This window comes from Colius striatus, chromosome 4, assembly GCF_028858725.1.
Source record: "Colius striatus isolate bColStr4 chromosome 4, bColStr4.1.hap1, whole genome shotgun sequence".
Lineage (NCBI taxonomy): Eukaryota > Metazoa > Chordata > Aves > Coliiformes > Coliidae > Colius > Colius striatus.
In genome coordinates, this window is record NC_084762.1 from 48,410,451 (window position 1) to 48,428,418 (window position 17,968).

General features: G+C 42.7%; 2 protein-coding genes across 2 annotated transcripts in view; one reads left to right on the forward strand and one right to left on the reverse strand.

Annotated features, from left to right (window-relative positions):
• Positions 1-873: 873 nt before the first annotated feature.
• On the forward strand, positions 874-17,348 carry RMC1 (regulator of MON1-CCZ1). Its single transcript, XM_061995976.1, has 20 exons — positions 874-1,226; positions 3,740-3,816; positions 5,123-5,207; positions 5,719-5,775; positions 6,838-6,924; positions 8,149-8,289; positions 9,889-9,992; positions 10,464-10,553; positions 10,666-10,771; positions 12,097-12,208; positions 13,222-13,266; positions 13,680-13,733; positions 14,022-14,150; positions 14,476-14,582; positions 15,220-15,339; positions 15,516-15,593; positions 15,752-15,856; positions 15,947-16,015; positions 16,157-16,382; positions 17,085-17,348. Exons 1-20 carry the CDS (start codon positions 1,065-1,067, stop codon positions 17,162-17,164), a joined length of 2,034 nt encoding a protein of 677 aa, XP_061851960.1. The 5' UTR covers positions 874-1,064; the 3' UTR covers positions 17,165-17,348.
• Positions 17,176-17,968, reverse strand: part of NPC1 (NPC intracellular cholesterol transporter 1) — a 29,018-nt gene continuing 28,225 nt past the window's right edge. The window contains exon 25 of the mRNA XM_061995974.1: positions 17,176-17,797. Within this exon, the coding sequence (XP_061851958.1) occupies positions 17,715-17,797 (83 nt within the window). The 3' untranslated portion in view covers positions 17,176-17,714. The remainder of the gene's footprint in view (positions 17,798-17,968) is intronic.

The window sequence follows — 17,968 nt, forward strand, 5'->3', positions numbered from 1 at the left end:
AAGGAAAATACAAATCAGCATGAATGTCAAGAAATAATCCAGACTTTAACTTCAGTAACGCTTTATTAATACTATTCCTGAAGTAAGTACAATTTCCGAGTATAATTTTCCTTTCCGACCTGTTTTCCAACTACCTGCTAAAATCGGGTTTGTGCCCAAAAGCGGTATCAACAGCAACTGCTTTGCAGAGATCATGCTGTACGTGTGGACAAACTCAGACAGAAGCAGCTAGTTCCTTTTTTTCTCCTGCTCCTTGAAATTTTGTGGGGGTGGTGGGGATTTTTTGGAGAAAACGCTATAAAAGGTTCGGCCAAATGTATCGCTCTCCTGTGCCACACCCCCCAGCCCTAAGTATTTCCCCTCCAGGGGCTAGCACGGCAGGCAGCTGTCTAGCTGAGAGGCCCACCGAAGGCAGGCAGTGGAGATTCCGGGGTGACAGTGCGGAGCGGTGTGGAACCGCCGCGGTTGCCGGGAGGGGCCGGTTTCCCACGGGGGCCGGCAGCCGTGCGGGCTGACCGCCGCTGCGCCCTCTGCCCCGTGCCCCCTGCCGTGTTTCTCCGGACAAGACGTGGGTACCGACAGCCACGCGCAGGAAGCCCGAGGCCGCGCTCCCGCGGCCGTTTCACTAGCATTCCGTCCACAGCTTGAACCGCGGGGCGAAAGGAAGTGGCGGAGGGCCCGTGGCCGCCTCAGGGCTGCGCGATGCGGGCGGCCGGACACCTGCGGCGGCGGAGCTGGGCTCCTCACTGCCCGGGGGCGGCACGCCACAACGCCCGCCGCGACAACAGCGGGGGAAGGGCGGGACGGCGTGGGGTGGAGCCCGCTCCGCCCTGAGCAGCAGCTGCCGCCCGCCCGCCCGCCAGCCAGCCAGCCAGCCCACTCGCTCTGCCGGCGCGGTGGCGTTGGGCAGCAGCGGCAAGCGACAGCACGCTCCGCTGCGGCCGCGCCGCCCTGCGCCTTTAAGGCAGGCCGGCCCCGCGTCACGTGCGACGGCAGTGTAAACAGGCAGTGTCCGGCCGCGCCGCGGCCCTTCGCGCCCAGGGAGCCGCGCCGCCACCGCCGCCATGAGCCGCGAGCCGCCGCTGCCGGAGGAAGAGGCGCCAGGGGGAGAAGGGGGAGCTACAGAGGGGGAGAGCGGCTGCTACCTGGCGCTGTGCGCACGGCCTGTGCACTTCGAGAAGGCCAACCCCGTCAACTGTGTCTTCTTCGATGAGGCCAACAAGCAGGTGGGTGCGGCGGCGGGAGGGAGCGGCGGAAGCCGAATGAGGGATCGGAGCTTCTAGACGTTGGCCTACTCCCTGCCCCTGGCCTGCGTGAGGCAGAGCCGGTGCGCGTTGTCGCTGCCGAGCCCCCGGCCTCCCGCCGTAGGCGCCGGGGAAGAGCGGAGCGGGGACGCCCGGCGGGGCCCGGGCACCTCTCACGGCTCAGGGCCTGTTGCCGCAGCCTTTCCCGCCACTGCTGCTGAGGTGTTGCCTCTGTGAGAAGGATCTGGTGCCTCTCATGCCGTGGTTTGGTTTCCTCCCCTTCCCTCAGCAGTCTGAGCGCGGGTCCGGTGGTTCCCCTCGGGTGGTCCCGCTGTGGTGCGAGGTCTGGCTGCCGAGTGACTGGCTCGGGACCTGTCATCTTGCTACGGCCCGTAGAATCTTTTTCTAAGACGTTGCCATGGATTTCTTGGGTGGAATTTCACTTGCCTTCACTCTCCCTGCCCAAGTTCCCCGAGTCAGCACATTTTCTTTCAGTTCCACATATCCCAACGTTACTGACAAACTTTTATCACTTTCACTGTTAGCTTTGTTGCTGGCTTTTGGTGGTTTTTTTTCTTTTCAGTTCAGTATATTAATATAATATCTGTAGCCTTACTTGTGGCTTGGACCTGAGTGGATGCTTTGCTTTTCATTTCTTGGCTTTAGTTCTTTTAAACGTGTTTCTCCTTAATACCACTACAGGCTTATGAGTATCCAACTCAATATAGCTAAAAGATCTGCAGTCTGTCACGAGTTTTATATGAGTGTGGATGTGTTCTGCTGTCTAATTCCTGTAACTGCTCTTCTGCGACTTCAGAGCACTGGAATGGGCTCTGGAGACATTCAGAACCCACCTGGATGAGTTCCTGTGTGACCTACTCTAGGAGGCCCTGCTGTGGCAGGAGGGTTGGATTAGATGATCTTTCAGAGTGCCTTCCAAGATTCTGTAATTCTGTCACTTCAGCATTGACAGCATTGAAATGTTCAAGTTTTCTTCCACATGTAAATGTCATGATTTGTCACATGTGGTGTGGCATATTTGGAGAGGGAGGAGTATTTCTGGGATGTGTTTCTTGCTATTGCACTCCATTCAGAATTAATGATGTTCTTTATAAGCCGTAGTCCTTTACTTACATTTTGAGGGCTGGTTGAAATAAGATTACTTAAACAGTCCTGTCAGGAAACATTATCATAGAATGGTAGGGGTTGACAGGGACTTCTAAAGACCATCTAGTGCAACCCCCCGCCAAAGCAGGTCCACCTAGATCAGGTCACACAGGAATGCATCCAGGTGGGTTTTGAAGACATCCAGAGAAGGAGACTCCACACCTTCCCTGGGCAGCCTGTGCCAGGGCTTTGTCAAAATCTGTATCATAGTGTGCATGTGAGCCAACTACACAGAAACTGTTTTTTAAGAGCTCGCTTGAAAGAAACTTATTTCAACTGTTAAGTTTAGTTCTCCTAGTTTTCTTGCTACTTTAAAACTGTTTATTTTCCAGTGTGTCTGCCTCTAAAACATTTGTAAGCATTGTTTCAATCACAGTCTGCCACATGAACAGCCTTCTGAGAGATCTGGCCTTGCTATCGCCTCGTCTCACAAATAATAAGAGAGTGTTGACTCATTTTCTATCTGCATCAATGTTAAAAGTAGTTAAGTATTTATCATGCTAGTAAGGCCATGGGCTTTTGCTCGCAGGTTATAGTCTTGACACCTGTATTCTTCTGTGAGCATACTGCACCAGTAATGTGGTTAATATTACAGAACAATCCCTCTGTTCTCAGAAACCTAATCTGTGTGTCTAGTGTTCCTACATGTAGAAATAAGGCATCTGCCTGGCCATTTTTTTTTTCCCTAAGCCAGGTAAAGTTTGTAACAGCAGGACTTCTTTTTGTCTCCCGGCTCAGTAAGCGGTGCAGCTCTAAGCAGGTTTTACACACACAAATACATGCAGTTGTGCTAAAGGAATTCCTTAAGTTATTAGCACAAGTCATCTGAAACTTCTTAAGTACAAGCAAAAGTGCAGATTACTATTAAACTGTTCTAATAATAATTTCTGACAAGATCAGGCCTCTGGGTCTTGGAGTTGCATCTCTTCCCAGTCTCAAAGCTGATTTCCTTTTTTGTTTGTTTTAAACGATGCCCTGATGTCTCAGATACTTTTGCTTGTACCTGACAAAGGAAAACAGGAATATTAAAAAAAAAACCAGAAAGATAAAAGCTTATGGAAACTTCTGCTGCTTTAACTTGCTCAGTAGTTCAGAATATCCCTACAAGACTGCTACAGTACCATTGGAAACCTGTCAACTTGAAGTAAACTTGAAACTCCTGGGGAAGGAATTGGTTATTTATTGAATCTCAGTGTGAACTGGCAGATCTGTGTAAGAAGAAAAATTGCGTCCAGTAAAAAACCTAAAGGTATGGCTTATAGAAAAGAAAACAAATTAAGATTATGATTTTTGAACAAGATAAAAACACGTTCAAAACTTTTTTATAGGTCTTTGCTGTTCGATCTGGTGGAGCTACAGGAGTCGTTGTTAAGGGTTTGGAGGATAGAAATCCCATTTCCTTCAGGTAAAGCACCTTCGTCTTTGTTGTCTTGGGATAGAATTTTGCAGTCTTAAAATGATATAGTACTCTAGCCCTGCTGCACTGTAATTCAGGCATAAATTTCAGGCATAAAAAGTAGTTGTGATAATCTTTTAATTTTGATCTTAGACATAATCTTGCAGTTACGATGGCATGCTTTGCCCTCATGAATTTATAGTGTCCTGGAGGAAAAAAAAAGGTAGTAGGCTGTGGATTTTTATTTTTTATTATTTCAAACAGCAATGTTTTATTAAAACATGCCACATATGTGAGAGAGCGTGGATATTCAAACCTGTGATTCCTACAACAGCAGTGACTTACCCAAGGATGCAGTTTATCAAGTTAAACAGAACCGAGTAAACTTAAGTGTGTAGAGAGCTGTATTTTCTGAACTTCATGACTGTGATTCAGCACAGTGTTTCCTACATATAGAGGGTGAATTTTTTATTCTGATTCTTGCTTAACCAAGATTGTCTTCTTTTATATCTTCCCTTTTTGTTGAAATGGGGTTGATTTTCAATGAAGCTACTTTGTCTTTAGAAATCTATTTTTTATGTGCCTGTGTTAGGAGTGATGGCTCCTTGCACTTTGCTGTCCATGTGTAAAGAAATAGCCTTTTGCTCAAAGCTGCTTCAGTTCACAATATGTAGTTGAGGTGTGTTTACTGGCATCTGTCTGGTATTTAGGGCCTGTCCCAAAAGTTGCTATTTCTGTTTAAGTGTTTAACTTGACTGCCCTTGTCACAAATACTGAGTGAGCTGAAAATACTCCGTGAACTTCAGGAAGTTCCACCATTTTCCTGCTTGACTCTCTAGCTCTCCTTTTAATACCAGAAATTATTCTAGAGGATGTGTCCTAATGGGGAAGTGAGTAGGTTTGGATCACTTCACGGTAGTTGTGGAAGTAAAGGAGCTGATTGCAGGATGTTGGTGTCACAGAACTCCAGGCTCACAGGGACAGAACCAAGTATGCAGGTTTGAATAGCTTCACAGTCTTTGAGTTTCACATCATAGGCCAACAGAGCTGAGCATTTGCAGTAACTTCAGGTTCCAGTTTGTGCAATCTCAGCTGTGTTTCTGTACCGGATCTGTTCAGGACTTCTGCAGAGGGAATTGCCGTTATCTTCAAGTCTGAATTTTGAACACCATACTTGTCTGGCAACATATATAAGTTGTATTTAAAAGCATACACTTTTTTTCCCCTCTCTCATTGTCTTTTTGAGAGTGTATTGCAGAGTTCCATAAGAAAGTGCTTCAGACTATTTCTATAAGGTCTTTTTCTTTCTGTATAGGATGGAAGACAAAGGAGAAGTGAAATGCATCAAGTTTTCCTTGGGGAACAAGATACTCGCCGTGCAGAGAACTTCAAAGAGCGTGGTAAGAGACTTACACCCTACAGTTAGGGAATTGGAGCTGGATCGTAGAATCATAGAATGGTAGGGGTTGGAAGGGACCTTTAGAGACCATCTAGTCCAGCCCCCATGCTGAACCAGGTCCACCTAGATCAGGCCACACAGGAATGTATCCAGCTGGATTTTGAAGACCTCCAAGAAAGGAGACTCCACACTGTCGCTGGGCAGCCTGTGCCAGGGCTCCATCGCTACAGTGCCAAAGCAGAAGCCTCCGAGACAAAAGTTCGGGAGGTCTGGTGGCTAATAACAGTTGTAGTGGAAAATCCTTTGTCATCCTGAGAGGCTGAACAGACAACATTGTTGTCACGCTACTATCATTTAAGAAAAAGGGGATGGAGGGGAGCCAGCTCCTATAAGGAATTCCTTGTAAGGGATGAAGTGGAATATAGCAAGTTTTTCTTCTGTACATCTCATCCAAATCATATGTGTATGTGTATCTTGTCTGTGCTTACACACTTCATGGGGTTTTTTTGCAGGATTTTTTGAATTTTATTCCAGACAGCCCTCAGCTAGAATATACACAAGAATGTAAGGTAAGCTAAATAAAGTGCAAAGCTTATTAAGGCTGGTCATGCTGGTGGCCTCTACGGTACAGGAAAACTGTTTGAGATACCTTCTAAAACACTAACGTGAAGTACATGAGATATGTAGACACTGCTGTCTAGCTGAATTGAGGTAAATGGACAGGTATTAACAGTACCATTAAAAAACTTCCTGGTCTAGTCACTGTAATCCTTTCCTAGAAAGGACTGGAAGTGCTGGGGAGGCAACAAATGTCAGTGTTTGGGAAGGAGAAAGGGACCAAGTGCTCATGGTATGGAAACAGTGGACAGTAGTGATACAGATGCCAGATATGTTAATGTGGATGCTTTAGCTTAATTTCACTGATCAGTCATAGCAAGCTATTACTAGTTTGCATACTTTGGTTGGTATTTGTAAACAACTATTATTATTATTGTTGTTATTATTTTACCAGAAACAAGTACCATTGTCATTGTTTGGTACTTTTCAACTTGTAACTAAGACAAATTACATTTAGTGGTAATAGAATGCTAAAGTATATATTTAAACATCTGATTTGTAGAGATCCTCTTATTTCAATAGACTTTAAAGCTGAAGTACTGTCTGCTTCATTAGTTAGGATTATGTGTCCAAGTAAACTGTTCCAGCAAGCATTTGTGATAGCGTTCTGAGTAGAGTCGTGGCAAATGTTTCTACTTGGTTCTTAATTTCTGTCAACAGATGGAACCTGCTTTTCATGTCAGGAATTGGTGGAATTGGCATTGTGGTTTGAACCAGAAGGACTTGATTGTATTTAGGGCAAAAAGAAAATTTGACTGTGTAATAAACTTGTAAATCTTACGTGCTGACAAAAAATCAGGTCATGGAGTCATTGTGCTCATAGATACTTTTGGAAGTCTTCACAAGAAAAGGAGCTGGTGTATGCTGGGTGTCTAGTTGGCCAAAAAGATTCATTCCAGTGATTGCATTACTAAATTGTCTTTGGTCTTGTGTTCTTCATTTAGTAATATTAGCTTGTCAGAATAATTAATTTTTCCAAGTAAAAGAGTGTTTGTTTCTTTGTTTGTTAAAAGACAAAGAATGCCAATATTCTAGGATTCTGCTGGACAAGTTCTACAGAAATCGTCTTCATCACAGATCAAGGAATTGAATTCTATCAGGTAATGCAAGTAACTCCTGTAGGACAGACATGCTTAAAGATTTGGAAATGTACACATGTCCTTGAATTCATTTCTTCTGATTGAGAAAGCACTACTAAAAAAACGAATTCATCTGTTTTGTTTGTAGACTACCATTATTTTCCTTTGAGAGGAATATTTTTGAGGGAGGGGAGAACTTAACACCAACAGGCTATTTAGCACAGCTAAAAAAAGGCCCTGTATAAAGGAATACTGAATCAATCTTTGAGAATGCTAGATTAATAGATGATTTTGGCTGGTATGGAAATGACTGTCACAGTTAAATGTGAAATACCTCTTCATGCAAAACAGATCATCAGTGGGAAGGATACGTATGTGCTTGAAGTGCAGCAAAGAACAAATAATTGGCTAAGATAGCGATAGCTATAAAGTGGCTGATTCTTCCCATGCTGGTCTCAGACTGAGTTCCTCTGTGTCATTTGTAATTAGCTTCTGCATACGGTTTTGGAGAAATCCAATGAGTAAACAGCCCTTTCCGAAGCTCATGATGAGGGATGTGATAAACTTCCTCCAAAGCTGTGCACTTCCCAATGGTTCCAGTCCTGGAGCTCAGACATGGCGTTTCACGTAATTGCTATTACTAATAGTAACGGTAATAGTATTAGTGAGTAACGATACTCAAGAATTAGCTGAAAAAGCAGCATTATTTCCTACTAATTGAGGGAGAAAAATATATTTGCACCTAAAGGACTGTGAACATCAACCCTGCAGGTAAAAGAACCAAGTCAAGTAAGTGTGGTTTTGAAGAGAAGATGTTTAAGCCCTTTAAATGAAGGGATACTGTCTTAAAGTAAAATATTAAAGAAGCTGGGGAGTGAAAGCAGCAAAGATACTGTAGGAACTTTTTAATAAAACTTCAGCAGCTGTATCGAGGTACCTGTTTTCTCCATTATGGAAGTAACTTGCACTGAGACCCAGATGAGAGGGAAGAGACAGCACCTTTCAGCTCATTAGAACTCGAGGAGGATTTGATGTGCATTTCCTTAGCCACAGCAAAGTGGGACTTAAGCTGTAATTGTCAGGTTTCTCATTTATATTTCTGTTTCTGTAAGTGCCCTTACACTTAATGGTTTCTCACTGAACATGTCTGGACTGTTGTATGTTGTGCAGTCCGTGGGCTTGTGTGGTGCTGTGGATGCTCTTGGAATCCTGGTGGTACTATAACATCAGATCCTCTATTTTCAGGTATTGCCAGAGAAACGGAGCTTGAAGCTTCTGAAGAATCAGAGCATTAATGTCAACTGGTACATGTACTGTCCAGAGAGCTCTGTTATTCTTCTGTCCACCACTGTCCTTGGTAACGTCCTGCAGCCTTTCTACTTCAAGGTAACGGGACACGATCCAAACTTCTCTGTGTGTGCGCTGCGGGTTGCTGAAGCTGCTGCTTCATGCAGAATGTTTTATGGCACATCCCAGGTTTGTTGCAAGAGGGGCATGTGATCACAGCCTTACATGGAAATAAGCAAAGGACAAAGCAAAACTCTATAAGGTAGTTCCTAGACAATAGCTTAAAATTAAGTAATTTGCTCTTTGTTACATCTCCTTTGTTAATAGATGTGCCCAGATAATGTTGGACAAGTGGCCTTGAGAAAGGGGGAAAAAAATTACTGACCTAATATTTGACAATTTTAAATACCTTTTTTTTTTTTTCACTGCAATAAGTAAATGTCATTTACTATGGGCTCCACTCTCTAGTGTGGTCATAAAGAAAAACTAAGGGCCTTTCCCTTGTGACAGTAAGTGCAACCTTCCAAATGTGAGTGGATGAATTTGAAAAAGAAAGAAAAAAGGTAGCACTTAAGAAACAATGATTGTCCCAAGCGTCGGAGGGCTTTGATTACAGTATTTATGTCTCTTACTGTTCTTCCCTGTGGACAACACTTAAGGTTACTGGAAAAGTGTTCTTTTTGGCTTGGAAAAAAGCGTGTAGTAAAAACTAGAATCTGTTTTAAGTTAATAATGCAGTAAGATGACTTAAAAAAGAGGAAAAGAACTACAGAGTTCATCTTGCTTCTGTCAAATGATTAGGAAGACTTCTCTCATAATCTAAAGGCAGAGATTAAAAACAAGCCTATTCAAATGGGCTTCCTGGTTTGATCTTGTGTAGGATCTGTACAGGATGCTGAAATGACGTTCTCTGAGATTGCTAGGTGGAAGTTACCAGCTGCTCTCCGCTTTCTTTTTAAAGACTTGGGTCATGCTTCCCCCTCTTTAACATGTGTCAAGTTGTAGCTTGGAAGCTAAGTAATTTTCATTTTGTATCCAGAAGGTAATCTTTAAAGAGATTTTAAAAACAGTCTTTGAAAATAGAACTGCAGCAAAGGATGTATTTCTGTAGTGTTCCCACTGGAGAATGAGTTGAGGAGGGTGGAAAGTAGATTTCAGCAGCTTTGGAAACTCTGAGAACTCGCTTAAATATAAATTCCATAGGAGAAGAGGAAGAGGAGAGAAGATGCCTTGGGCAGGAGCTATAAGGCAGATTCTGGAGTTAGCAGGAACAAAAGGAGACTGTGACTCATAGGAGGTGTTGATGTTTTCCACTTCCCAGGAAGCAGTTATTTAAGAGCTGGAGGATATGTTTTTCTGGATGAGAGAAAGGAAGTTGAGAGAACCGCTGTTTGAGATCTCCAGGCCAATTGCAAATGAGATCTGCCTACAAATTTCCCTTCATTAAATGGAAATGTTTTGCTAGCTGGAGCTGATGTTATGAAATCAAGATGATAAAGCTGCTAAAGTTACAATACCGGAAGGATATGATTAGGATGCCAATAGGAATAAAGAAGTGTCAAACCCTTTTTCAACTATCACCATTTTTCACCTCATGAGGGTGCTACTGATGCAGCGTTTGATTAAGGGTTACTTGAGTTCTTTCTGCTTCAAGCCTTAACAAGGGATTTCTTTGTGGTTTCTTTTGCTGTTTAACAGAGTGGAACAATGTCAAAACTATCAAAGTTTGAAATCGAGTTACCTGTAGCACCCAAGTCCTCCAAGCTCAGCCTTTCTGAAAGAGATATCGCTATGGCTACAATGTATGTATGTAACTAATCAAGCTTCTCTTGGAAAAGTGTGATAGTTTGGGCATGCTGAGAAAAGACAAGAACATGAACATGGTGCATGTGTTTCTTGATTTAGCAGTACTTATGATTTCAAGTGCTTCAGTCACTGCCTTGAACAAAGCATCTAAACAACTCTGTTGGGGCAAGACGGGGAAGGGAAGAGAACTGGGAAATCTTACATGAAATTGGTCTTACTGAGTAGAGAAATTTTGAGACTGCTTCGTTGTTGAACTAATGTGTTGGTAGAGTTGTTCTTAAATGCCTGACTTGCATGAGTACAGGCCGTGCATCGGGATTTATTGAGTGCTGGTTTAGTCTTTCACTTTTAATTAGTTGATTGCCTGGGTAACCTGACATCTGTTCCTGTAGAATGAAATGTATGGATCTAACAGACTGGTAGAGCTCTTAATTGAAAATAATGCTTTAATCCTGTTGTCTCATTAGATATGGGCAGCTTTATGTTCTCTATTTGAGGCATCACTCAAGGACTTCCAATAGCACCGGGGCAGAAGTAGTGCTCTATCACTTACCAAGGTAAGAGCAGAAGGAAGAACATCAGTGGCAATCCACAGGAGAATAAGAGAGATCTGCTTTTCTAGTTTAAACAAAGCTCACTGACCACTCCTCCTCACCTCTGTTTCCATAGAGAGGGCTCCTGTAAGAAGATACATATTTTAAAGCTGAACAGAACTGGAAAGTTTGCACTGAATGTGGTGGATAACTTGGTGGTAGTACATCATCAGGATACTGAGGTGCCATTGATTTATATTGTGTTGTGCCTTAACTTTTAAAAGTCGTGGGCAGATTTTATTAATGATGTCTTTTAGCTCTAGAAAATGTTTTTGCACGTGCTTAACTTTCCCCAAAGCCAGAATATTTGCAGGAACAAAGCCATAAGGGTCTAAGAGGTTCAAAGTCTTCTTGTTTACCTTGTTGGGCTAACGTTTAATCAGGGCTGATTCTCATTCCTGGTTTTCATACACTCGGGTTTTTTATCCTCCTTTTTGGTTTCATGTGATACTCTGCTGCTGCCCTACGTACACTTCTAAGGCATTATACATAGAGGTGGAGTTAAACTGGATGCTAAATCCCAAGAACTTCTCATGTTGCAAACCTTTGAATGAAATGTTTCTGTGACGCAAACATACATTCCCTTATTTTGAAGGCCCAGATCTGTAAAACCTTCTATGAACACAAGTGATCTCATGCATATGGTAGCACAAATAAAACTTGCATATCTGTAGTCCCAATAGCAATAGGTCTTACCTGTGGCAAGGCTTTGGCCTTGTATTTTACCTTCTCTTGGCTGGCTTCAAGAACTGGAGCATGTTATCTCATTAGGATGATTAACTGATATTTCAGTTATAATTCATGTTAATGCTACATATTAGTGTTTAACCCAGAGCACTTATGCTCCAGCATTTTGGTCAAGCTATAAACATGGCTAGAAGACGAACTCAGACCTAATGGGGTAGATGCCAATTACAGAAGTCATGTTTCGTTAGCACTAAAAGTGAAGATAACTTCCACTGTGCAAGGCTCAGAATGTTGGTCCGTACTGGGCAGAAGTGTCAGTGACCTGAGTTGAACAGAACTGAAGGGTAGAAGCATGAGGATCTCCTAGGAAGGTGCAGAATTTTCATTACAGTTTCTAGCATCCACAACCAAGCAACAAAACTGACATGAATCTCTTATAAGGGGCTATATCAAGACAGCCAAGAGAGACTTTTCACCAGTACCTGTACTGACAGTCCAAGGGCCAGTGGTTTTAAACTGAGGGAATGTGCATTTAAGTGTTTAAGAAATTTATTAGAGTGAGAGTGGTGAGACTGTGGAACGAGTTGCCTGAAGAGGTTGTGGATGCCCCGTCCCTGGAAGTGTTCAAGGTCAGGTCGGATGGGGCTTTGAGGGGTAGATCAACGAAAGATGTTCCTGCCCATAGCACATCCCTTCCAACCCCAACCGTTCTGTGATTCTAAGGCAGAACACAAGATGGAAGTGTGAAAAGCAGCTTGAATACATATAAATGGGTAATAATTCCCATTTGTGAATACTAATTTCCTTTTCTTAATTGCAGACTTCAGTTATATTTGACATCAAGCTAAAAGGAGAATTTGATGGGTCTGCTACCATCCATCAATTTGTACTTCCACCTCGGTCAATACAACCCTATCCAATACCTGTAGCAGGTAGAACTACTGTATAATAAATCTCCTAACACTCTTATCAATATCTAAATGTAACAGCTGGCATAAAAGTGCTTCTGTTTTTAGGATGCTGGTTACTAACATTTCTAATACACATATTTAGGAGAGGGTGAGGGAGGAAAGGAGATACGAAGGAATTAAGCATAGATTTGTGTTCCAAGCTTGTGCCTAATAAAGAAGGGTAAGAATTGCTGTTGGAGATGCATATTGCCTCTAGGACTTTGCTTGCACACTTCAGCGTTGTTGGGGTTGGGTTTTTCTTTGGCCCTGGCTCTAAGAGCATGTATGTGTACTCAAAAGCACTTTGTGCTTTCCTGGCTTAAGTCATGAGTATTTAGCTTCCTGAGTCACATGAAGAAGGCAAAAGGTAATCCAAGCTTAGAAGCAAGGCTAAGATCAATGTTAGGACTTCACCACTGTGATTCTTCCTCTTGGATTACCTTTCTGGTCTCCTGTCCTAGAAGCATAGTAGGTAATCACCCTCAAGCAGGAAAGCAGCTAGAAATAGTCTGAGCACAGCTTCACTAGCATATAGCAAAGCAGTATGGTCCTGTTTATAGAAGAGAAAGACATTTCTATAGGAATGATTGTACCTTAAAAGCTCTTTAACATCAGAAATTAAGTCACGAATAGTGAGTATGACTGATAAAGCTGCAGGTTTGTATTAAAGGTTAGGATCAGGAAGTACAGACCAGTCTTGCTTTTTAAGAAGCAGAGATTTATAGTACAAGAGCTGGAATACTGCATGCTGGAAAAAAACCAAACCAATCCTGTTTTGAAGCGTATGTTTACCTTCTCACTGTTAGATCTTCTTTCTAGACTATTTGTCTACACAAATGGGCATCTTTTGTGCCTGTATGCTATAGGGCTGCTAAACATATTACAATTTATACTTGCCTTTTCAGGGTAGGAGTGTAGTTTATGCTGTGTTAGTGTAGGAGAGCTGCTTGAGTACTGCTACTCTTATTCTTCACCTGAGGTTAATTTTTCTTCAGGTCCAGCCTCTGTGACAAGTCAGGCTCCTGTTCCATGTAAACTTTGTATCCTTTTAAGTACTCTAAAACTGCAGGAGTCTTACTGAAGCCTCATCCTGTTTCTGTGTGCCAAGTGTGGAAGAAGCTGGCATTTGTTACCTTACATCCAGCTTTAGCTGATCATGCATCTTTTGTTCCAGATGAAGTAGTATGCTTCAGAAGAGACTGCAATAGTTGGAAAAGAGTTGGAAATATGGATATGCTGTAATACAGTACCACATTTCTTGGTCACTTGAGATGCATGTATCAAGTTACTGAATAGATAGACCCTGACATTGAAGATGGACTTCCAAGACCTTACAAGAAAAGGTGACAGTAAATGGAAGTATGTTAGTGGGATCTGCTTCAGTACAGTCATGTGTTTAGTAGCAACAGTTTATAATTGAAGGTAATATAGATGTTAGAACCTTAACATTTAGATTCTTCTTCGTGGATTGTCTTTCAACCTGACATTATCATCAGTGCAAGTGAAGGTAAGTACTGAGCTGTTTGATTCTATTGCATGTCACGGGGTGGCTTGTTTACACCTGCATGCAGCTTAAAACAAAGTGGCTATGCAGATGTACTTAGTAACGTAACTACTTGAGGCAGTGGTAACTGAGGATGACCGTGTCTTTGTTTTCAGAGGTAATGCTGGTCTAAGACTTAGGAAGGCAAAGAAATCATAATGGAGATGTGTTCTCATTTAAAGGTGGAAAAGTTAGATGTTTAGGCTATAACTATCTAAGGCAATTCATTTTGTTTTGCTCCTTCAAATCAAGGTTACCTCTGGAGTCTTCAAGTGAAACTTGAACCTGTAGTTAACCTCTTGCTAGATAAAGGAAAGCTCATGGATTTTCTTCTCCAAAGGAAAGAATGCAAAATGGTTATCCTATCTGTATGCTCTCAAAGTAAGTTCATGTGCTTTGTCTGTCTCTTGGAAGTACAGTACTGCTTATTCATAAATATACAAGTTAGCTGGGCTGTTTCTAGGTTTGAGATCACCTCCGAAGTTAGCTTCATCCTGGAATTTGGTGACTGAGGACAGTCTAGGCATTCTAAAGGAATTACTTAACAGCATGGAAGGAATCACTTTACCCCCCATTTAGTTAAATTACATCTGACATGACTGAAAGTGTTTAATACTTAAAGTTTAGAATCAAGTTTAGAGATCACCTTTTGAAAAAGGCAACACTGAAGCCCCTTGTTATTTCTCCTCATTGTTCTTCTTTTCAGTGCTCCGTGAGCCAGAAAGGGGACCACTGGCTGTGATTGCAACTGTTTTTGACAAACTGAATCAGGAGTATAAGAAGTACTTGGAAGCTGAGCAAAGCTATACTATGGTAAACCATGTTAAGCTACAGCAGCGTACAAAGCCAGGATGATGCTATTTGCATGTCAGGCTGCATCCTGGTGAAGTCACGCTCTTTTCTACTTAGGAGTTTAGGCCAATCTCCAGGTCTTGGCTGCCTCAAATTCACAGCAGCTCTGCTGTGCAAAGTACACTAAGCCCCACAGAGCATTCCATTGTGGCACATGCAGCACAGCTCATCTCCAGTGTGACAAATAGCATAGCCCAGTGCTTGAAAGCAGAAAGAGGGTCGATGCTCAATAAGCAACTTGGAATCTCTGACTAGCAATTTCCGAAGCACTGCTTTCCTGGCCCACAACAGATGCAGCACTGATGCATCTCAGAATTACTCCTGCTAAATGACCAAAAGTCCAAGCACTAACAGCCACACAGGAACAATCCTTTTAAAGCTGAGGGCCTGTGTCAACATAGAGTAAATTGGATTCATCTCTTGGCTTTAAAGAAGGTAACGTGAGCTACATAAATAACATTTTTGAAAGCAGCTTTAAAGATGTTTTTAAACACAACAGTTTATAGTTGTGTCCGGTGGAAGAGAGTCAGATGAGGCTGACTGGAACCATACTACAACACTCTAGACTTTTCTTTTAAAAAGACTTACTCTCTTGTAGGTGGTAGAAGCAGGTCTGAGCAGAAGTAATCCACCCCTGAAACGTCCAGTCCGCACCCAAGCGGTTATTGACCAGTCTGACATGTACACACATGTTTTCTCTGTATTTACAGAGAAGAAGGTAAGTTGATTTTTAACTGCTAGTTCGGCAGTGCTCTCAGAGCAGCAAACTTAAGTTGACTGCTTGGAATAGAAGGCTTTACTGTCAGGATGTGGGTATTTTGATGCCCATTCTTACAGGGTTGTCATTACTGGGGGAAACTGTGCAAGTTCCATTCTTTCTTCTTTCTTGTCCAGGAATCACCTCATAAGTTCACTATAGCAGTCTTGATGGAGTACATTCGTTCTCTTAACCAGTTCCAGATTGCAGTTCAGGTAAAAGACTTACCTCCCCAGTATCACCTCACTCCATGAAATGGTGTGGAGTTTCAGACTAGATTTGGTCACGTGTCCAAGTCCTAAACAATGCCACCTTCCAAAGTATGAAGACTAGTATTAAAACATACCTGATGGTCATCTTCCTGCATTCACAGCACTACCTGTATGAGTTGGTCATCAAAACCCTTGTTCAACACAACTTGTTCTACATGCTCCATCAGTTCCTGCAGTACCATGTGCTCAGTGACTCCAAGCCTTTGGTACGTACAAAGACAAGCTGCTTCCATAAAGCTCCTGCTGGAGGTGGGAAGTGTTCAGTGTTTTAAGGACTTTTTCTGCTTTTGCCCTAGGCTTGTCTGTTACTGTCCCTGGAAAGCATTTACCCTCCTGCACATCAGCTCTCTCTGGACATGTTAAAAGTAAGCATTTCAGACTATAGTAACTCAGTGTCACATGTGGGTTAAACTTCTCAAACCGCTTGTGACCAAGGCTGAAGTGCCTAACTGCTGTCTCAGGCACTTGTTAGCAGCAGTGGCTTACAGCTGTGATTGACTTCACAGAGACTTTCCACAGCAAATGATGAAATAGTGGAGGTTCTGTTGTCCAAGCACCAAGTTTTGGCTGCCTTAAGATTCATCAGGGGTATTGGAGGCCATGACAGCATCTCAGCCCGCAAATTCCTTGACGCAGCAAAGCAAGCAGACGATGACATGCTCTTCTACACCATCTTCAGGTTCTTTGAACAAAGGAATCAGCGGTTACGGGGAAACCCTAGTTTCACACCAGGTGAGCAATAAACAGTTAGGCCAAGATACTCAGCTGTGCAAGCAGAACTAAGACTTGTTTCACTTCCACTCAGGTGGAGAGGAAACTCTTGGTGCATTTTTGCCTGTATAGTTCCAAAGTTAACTTGCCTCACCCCCTATATATACTGCACCCAGGCACAGAGACACTGAGCCAAACACAAGACTGCAGCTGTAGCTAACTTGTGTGCCTTGCAGTTGCTTGCACTGCTTGGTTTAGCAAAGCCCTTATCTCCAGTTTGTGCTTTCTCCTGAAGCTAGAAACTGAGCCAAAAAGCCTTTGACTTCAGTGGTCTTTTTCCACAGTGGCCTGTGTTACGCTGCAGTTGCTTTCACTTTTAAAGAAACTAAGCTAAATGGCAAGCACCAGCAGCATGTTCTTAATCACTAGCTAGTCTACAGGCACAGAATACCACTCCCTTCCTGTGGCAGTGAAGAACTCTGAGGGATATGAATCTGCTGCTGGTTATATATAGGAACTAGATCAGACATCTGCTTCAGCACAAGTAATTGTCACAGGACTGGACATAGCTCAGTATTCCAGTGCTTTCCAACTGTTAAACTCCTTTACTCAAAGGCATTAAAGATAGGAATTAGTACTTAGAATTTGAAGTAAGTGAAACTCCACAACCTTCTCAGTTTTTAGTTTTAAAGTTAATGTTAACTTTTATTTTGGCCCCCCTAGGTGAGCACTGTGAAGAACATGTGACCTTCTTCAAACAAGTTTTTGGAGAACAAGCTCTCATGAAGCCCACAACATTCTGAAAGACTTCCACTGAAATGTATAAACTTAATTTATTGCATTTAAGTAGGTTTTTGAACTACAAAATCGCTATTTTATAATAAAGTATATACAAGACATTTTGGCAAATAGTACTAAAAATATTACAACTTGTGATGGCTTCCCCCTAAAAATAGAGACAAAAATTGCATTGACCTGCATTTAAAATTAGTGTCAGTGGTTGAGCAATCCATTCTCGTACATGTCACCTCAGTTTCTTTTGAAGAGCTGTTCAGCTCGCAATACTGCTGGTTTAGGTTTGTAGAAGAAAAGGATGCAGCCTCTTGAAAACAGAAGTGGTTTAGTACTTTTGTTAACACATCTATTTTTAGTAATACTGTTACACGAGCCACACGTAGCACTTCCTGAGTTTAAAGCTATGTCCAAAGCTGCAGCTGATATCTTCTAGTTGAATCTGTGCAGGGGTCGCGTCACTGGTGGTTACAGTGTGATAGTCATAGAACGTTGCTGCGCTTCAGTTCTTGAGCTGGGCCAAAGCCACAGTTCCTGGAGTCCACTGAACACCATTAAAAGCTAGAAGTAGAGGAGTCTCTCCCGTTCTGTACCTCTGGTCCTCTCTTGAGCAGCACGAGTTTTAGCTTTATTTACTGATGGGCCTGAGCGACACAAAACAAGAATTACTACAGTCTCAGCAGTACAGCACCTTAGCTAATTATCAAGCAGCATGCACAACTGGACTTGTCTATATCCAGCTTTTGATGGCTGTGGTAGTTTGAGCCTGGTTGGATGCCAGGTGCCCACCACACTGCTTTATCCCCCACCTCCTC

Coding starts and splice junctions, on each gene's coding strand:
- RMC1 (XM_061995976.1), top strand. CDS start 1,065: ATGAGCCGCGAGCCGCCGCTGCCGGAGGAAGAGGCGCCAGGGGGAGAA. Junction 15,340..15,515: donor CTGTATTTACAGAGAAGAAG/GTAAGTTGATTT, acceptor TTTCTTGTCCAG/GAATCACCTCATAAGTTCAC. Junction 15,594..15,751: donor AGTTCCAGATTGCAGTTCAG/GTAAAAGACTTA, acceptor CTGCATTCACAG/CACTACCTGTATGAGTTGGT.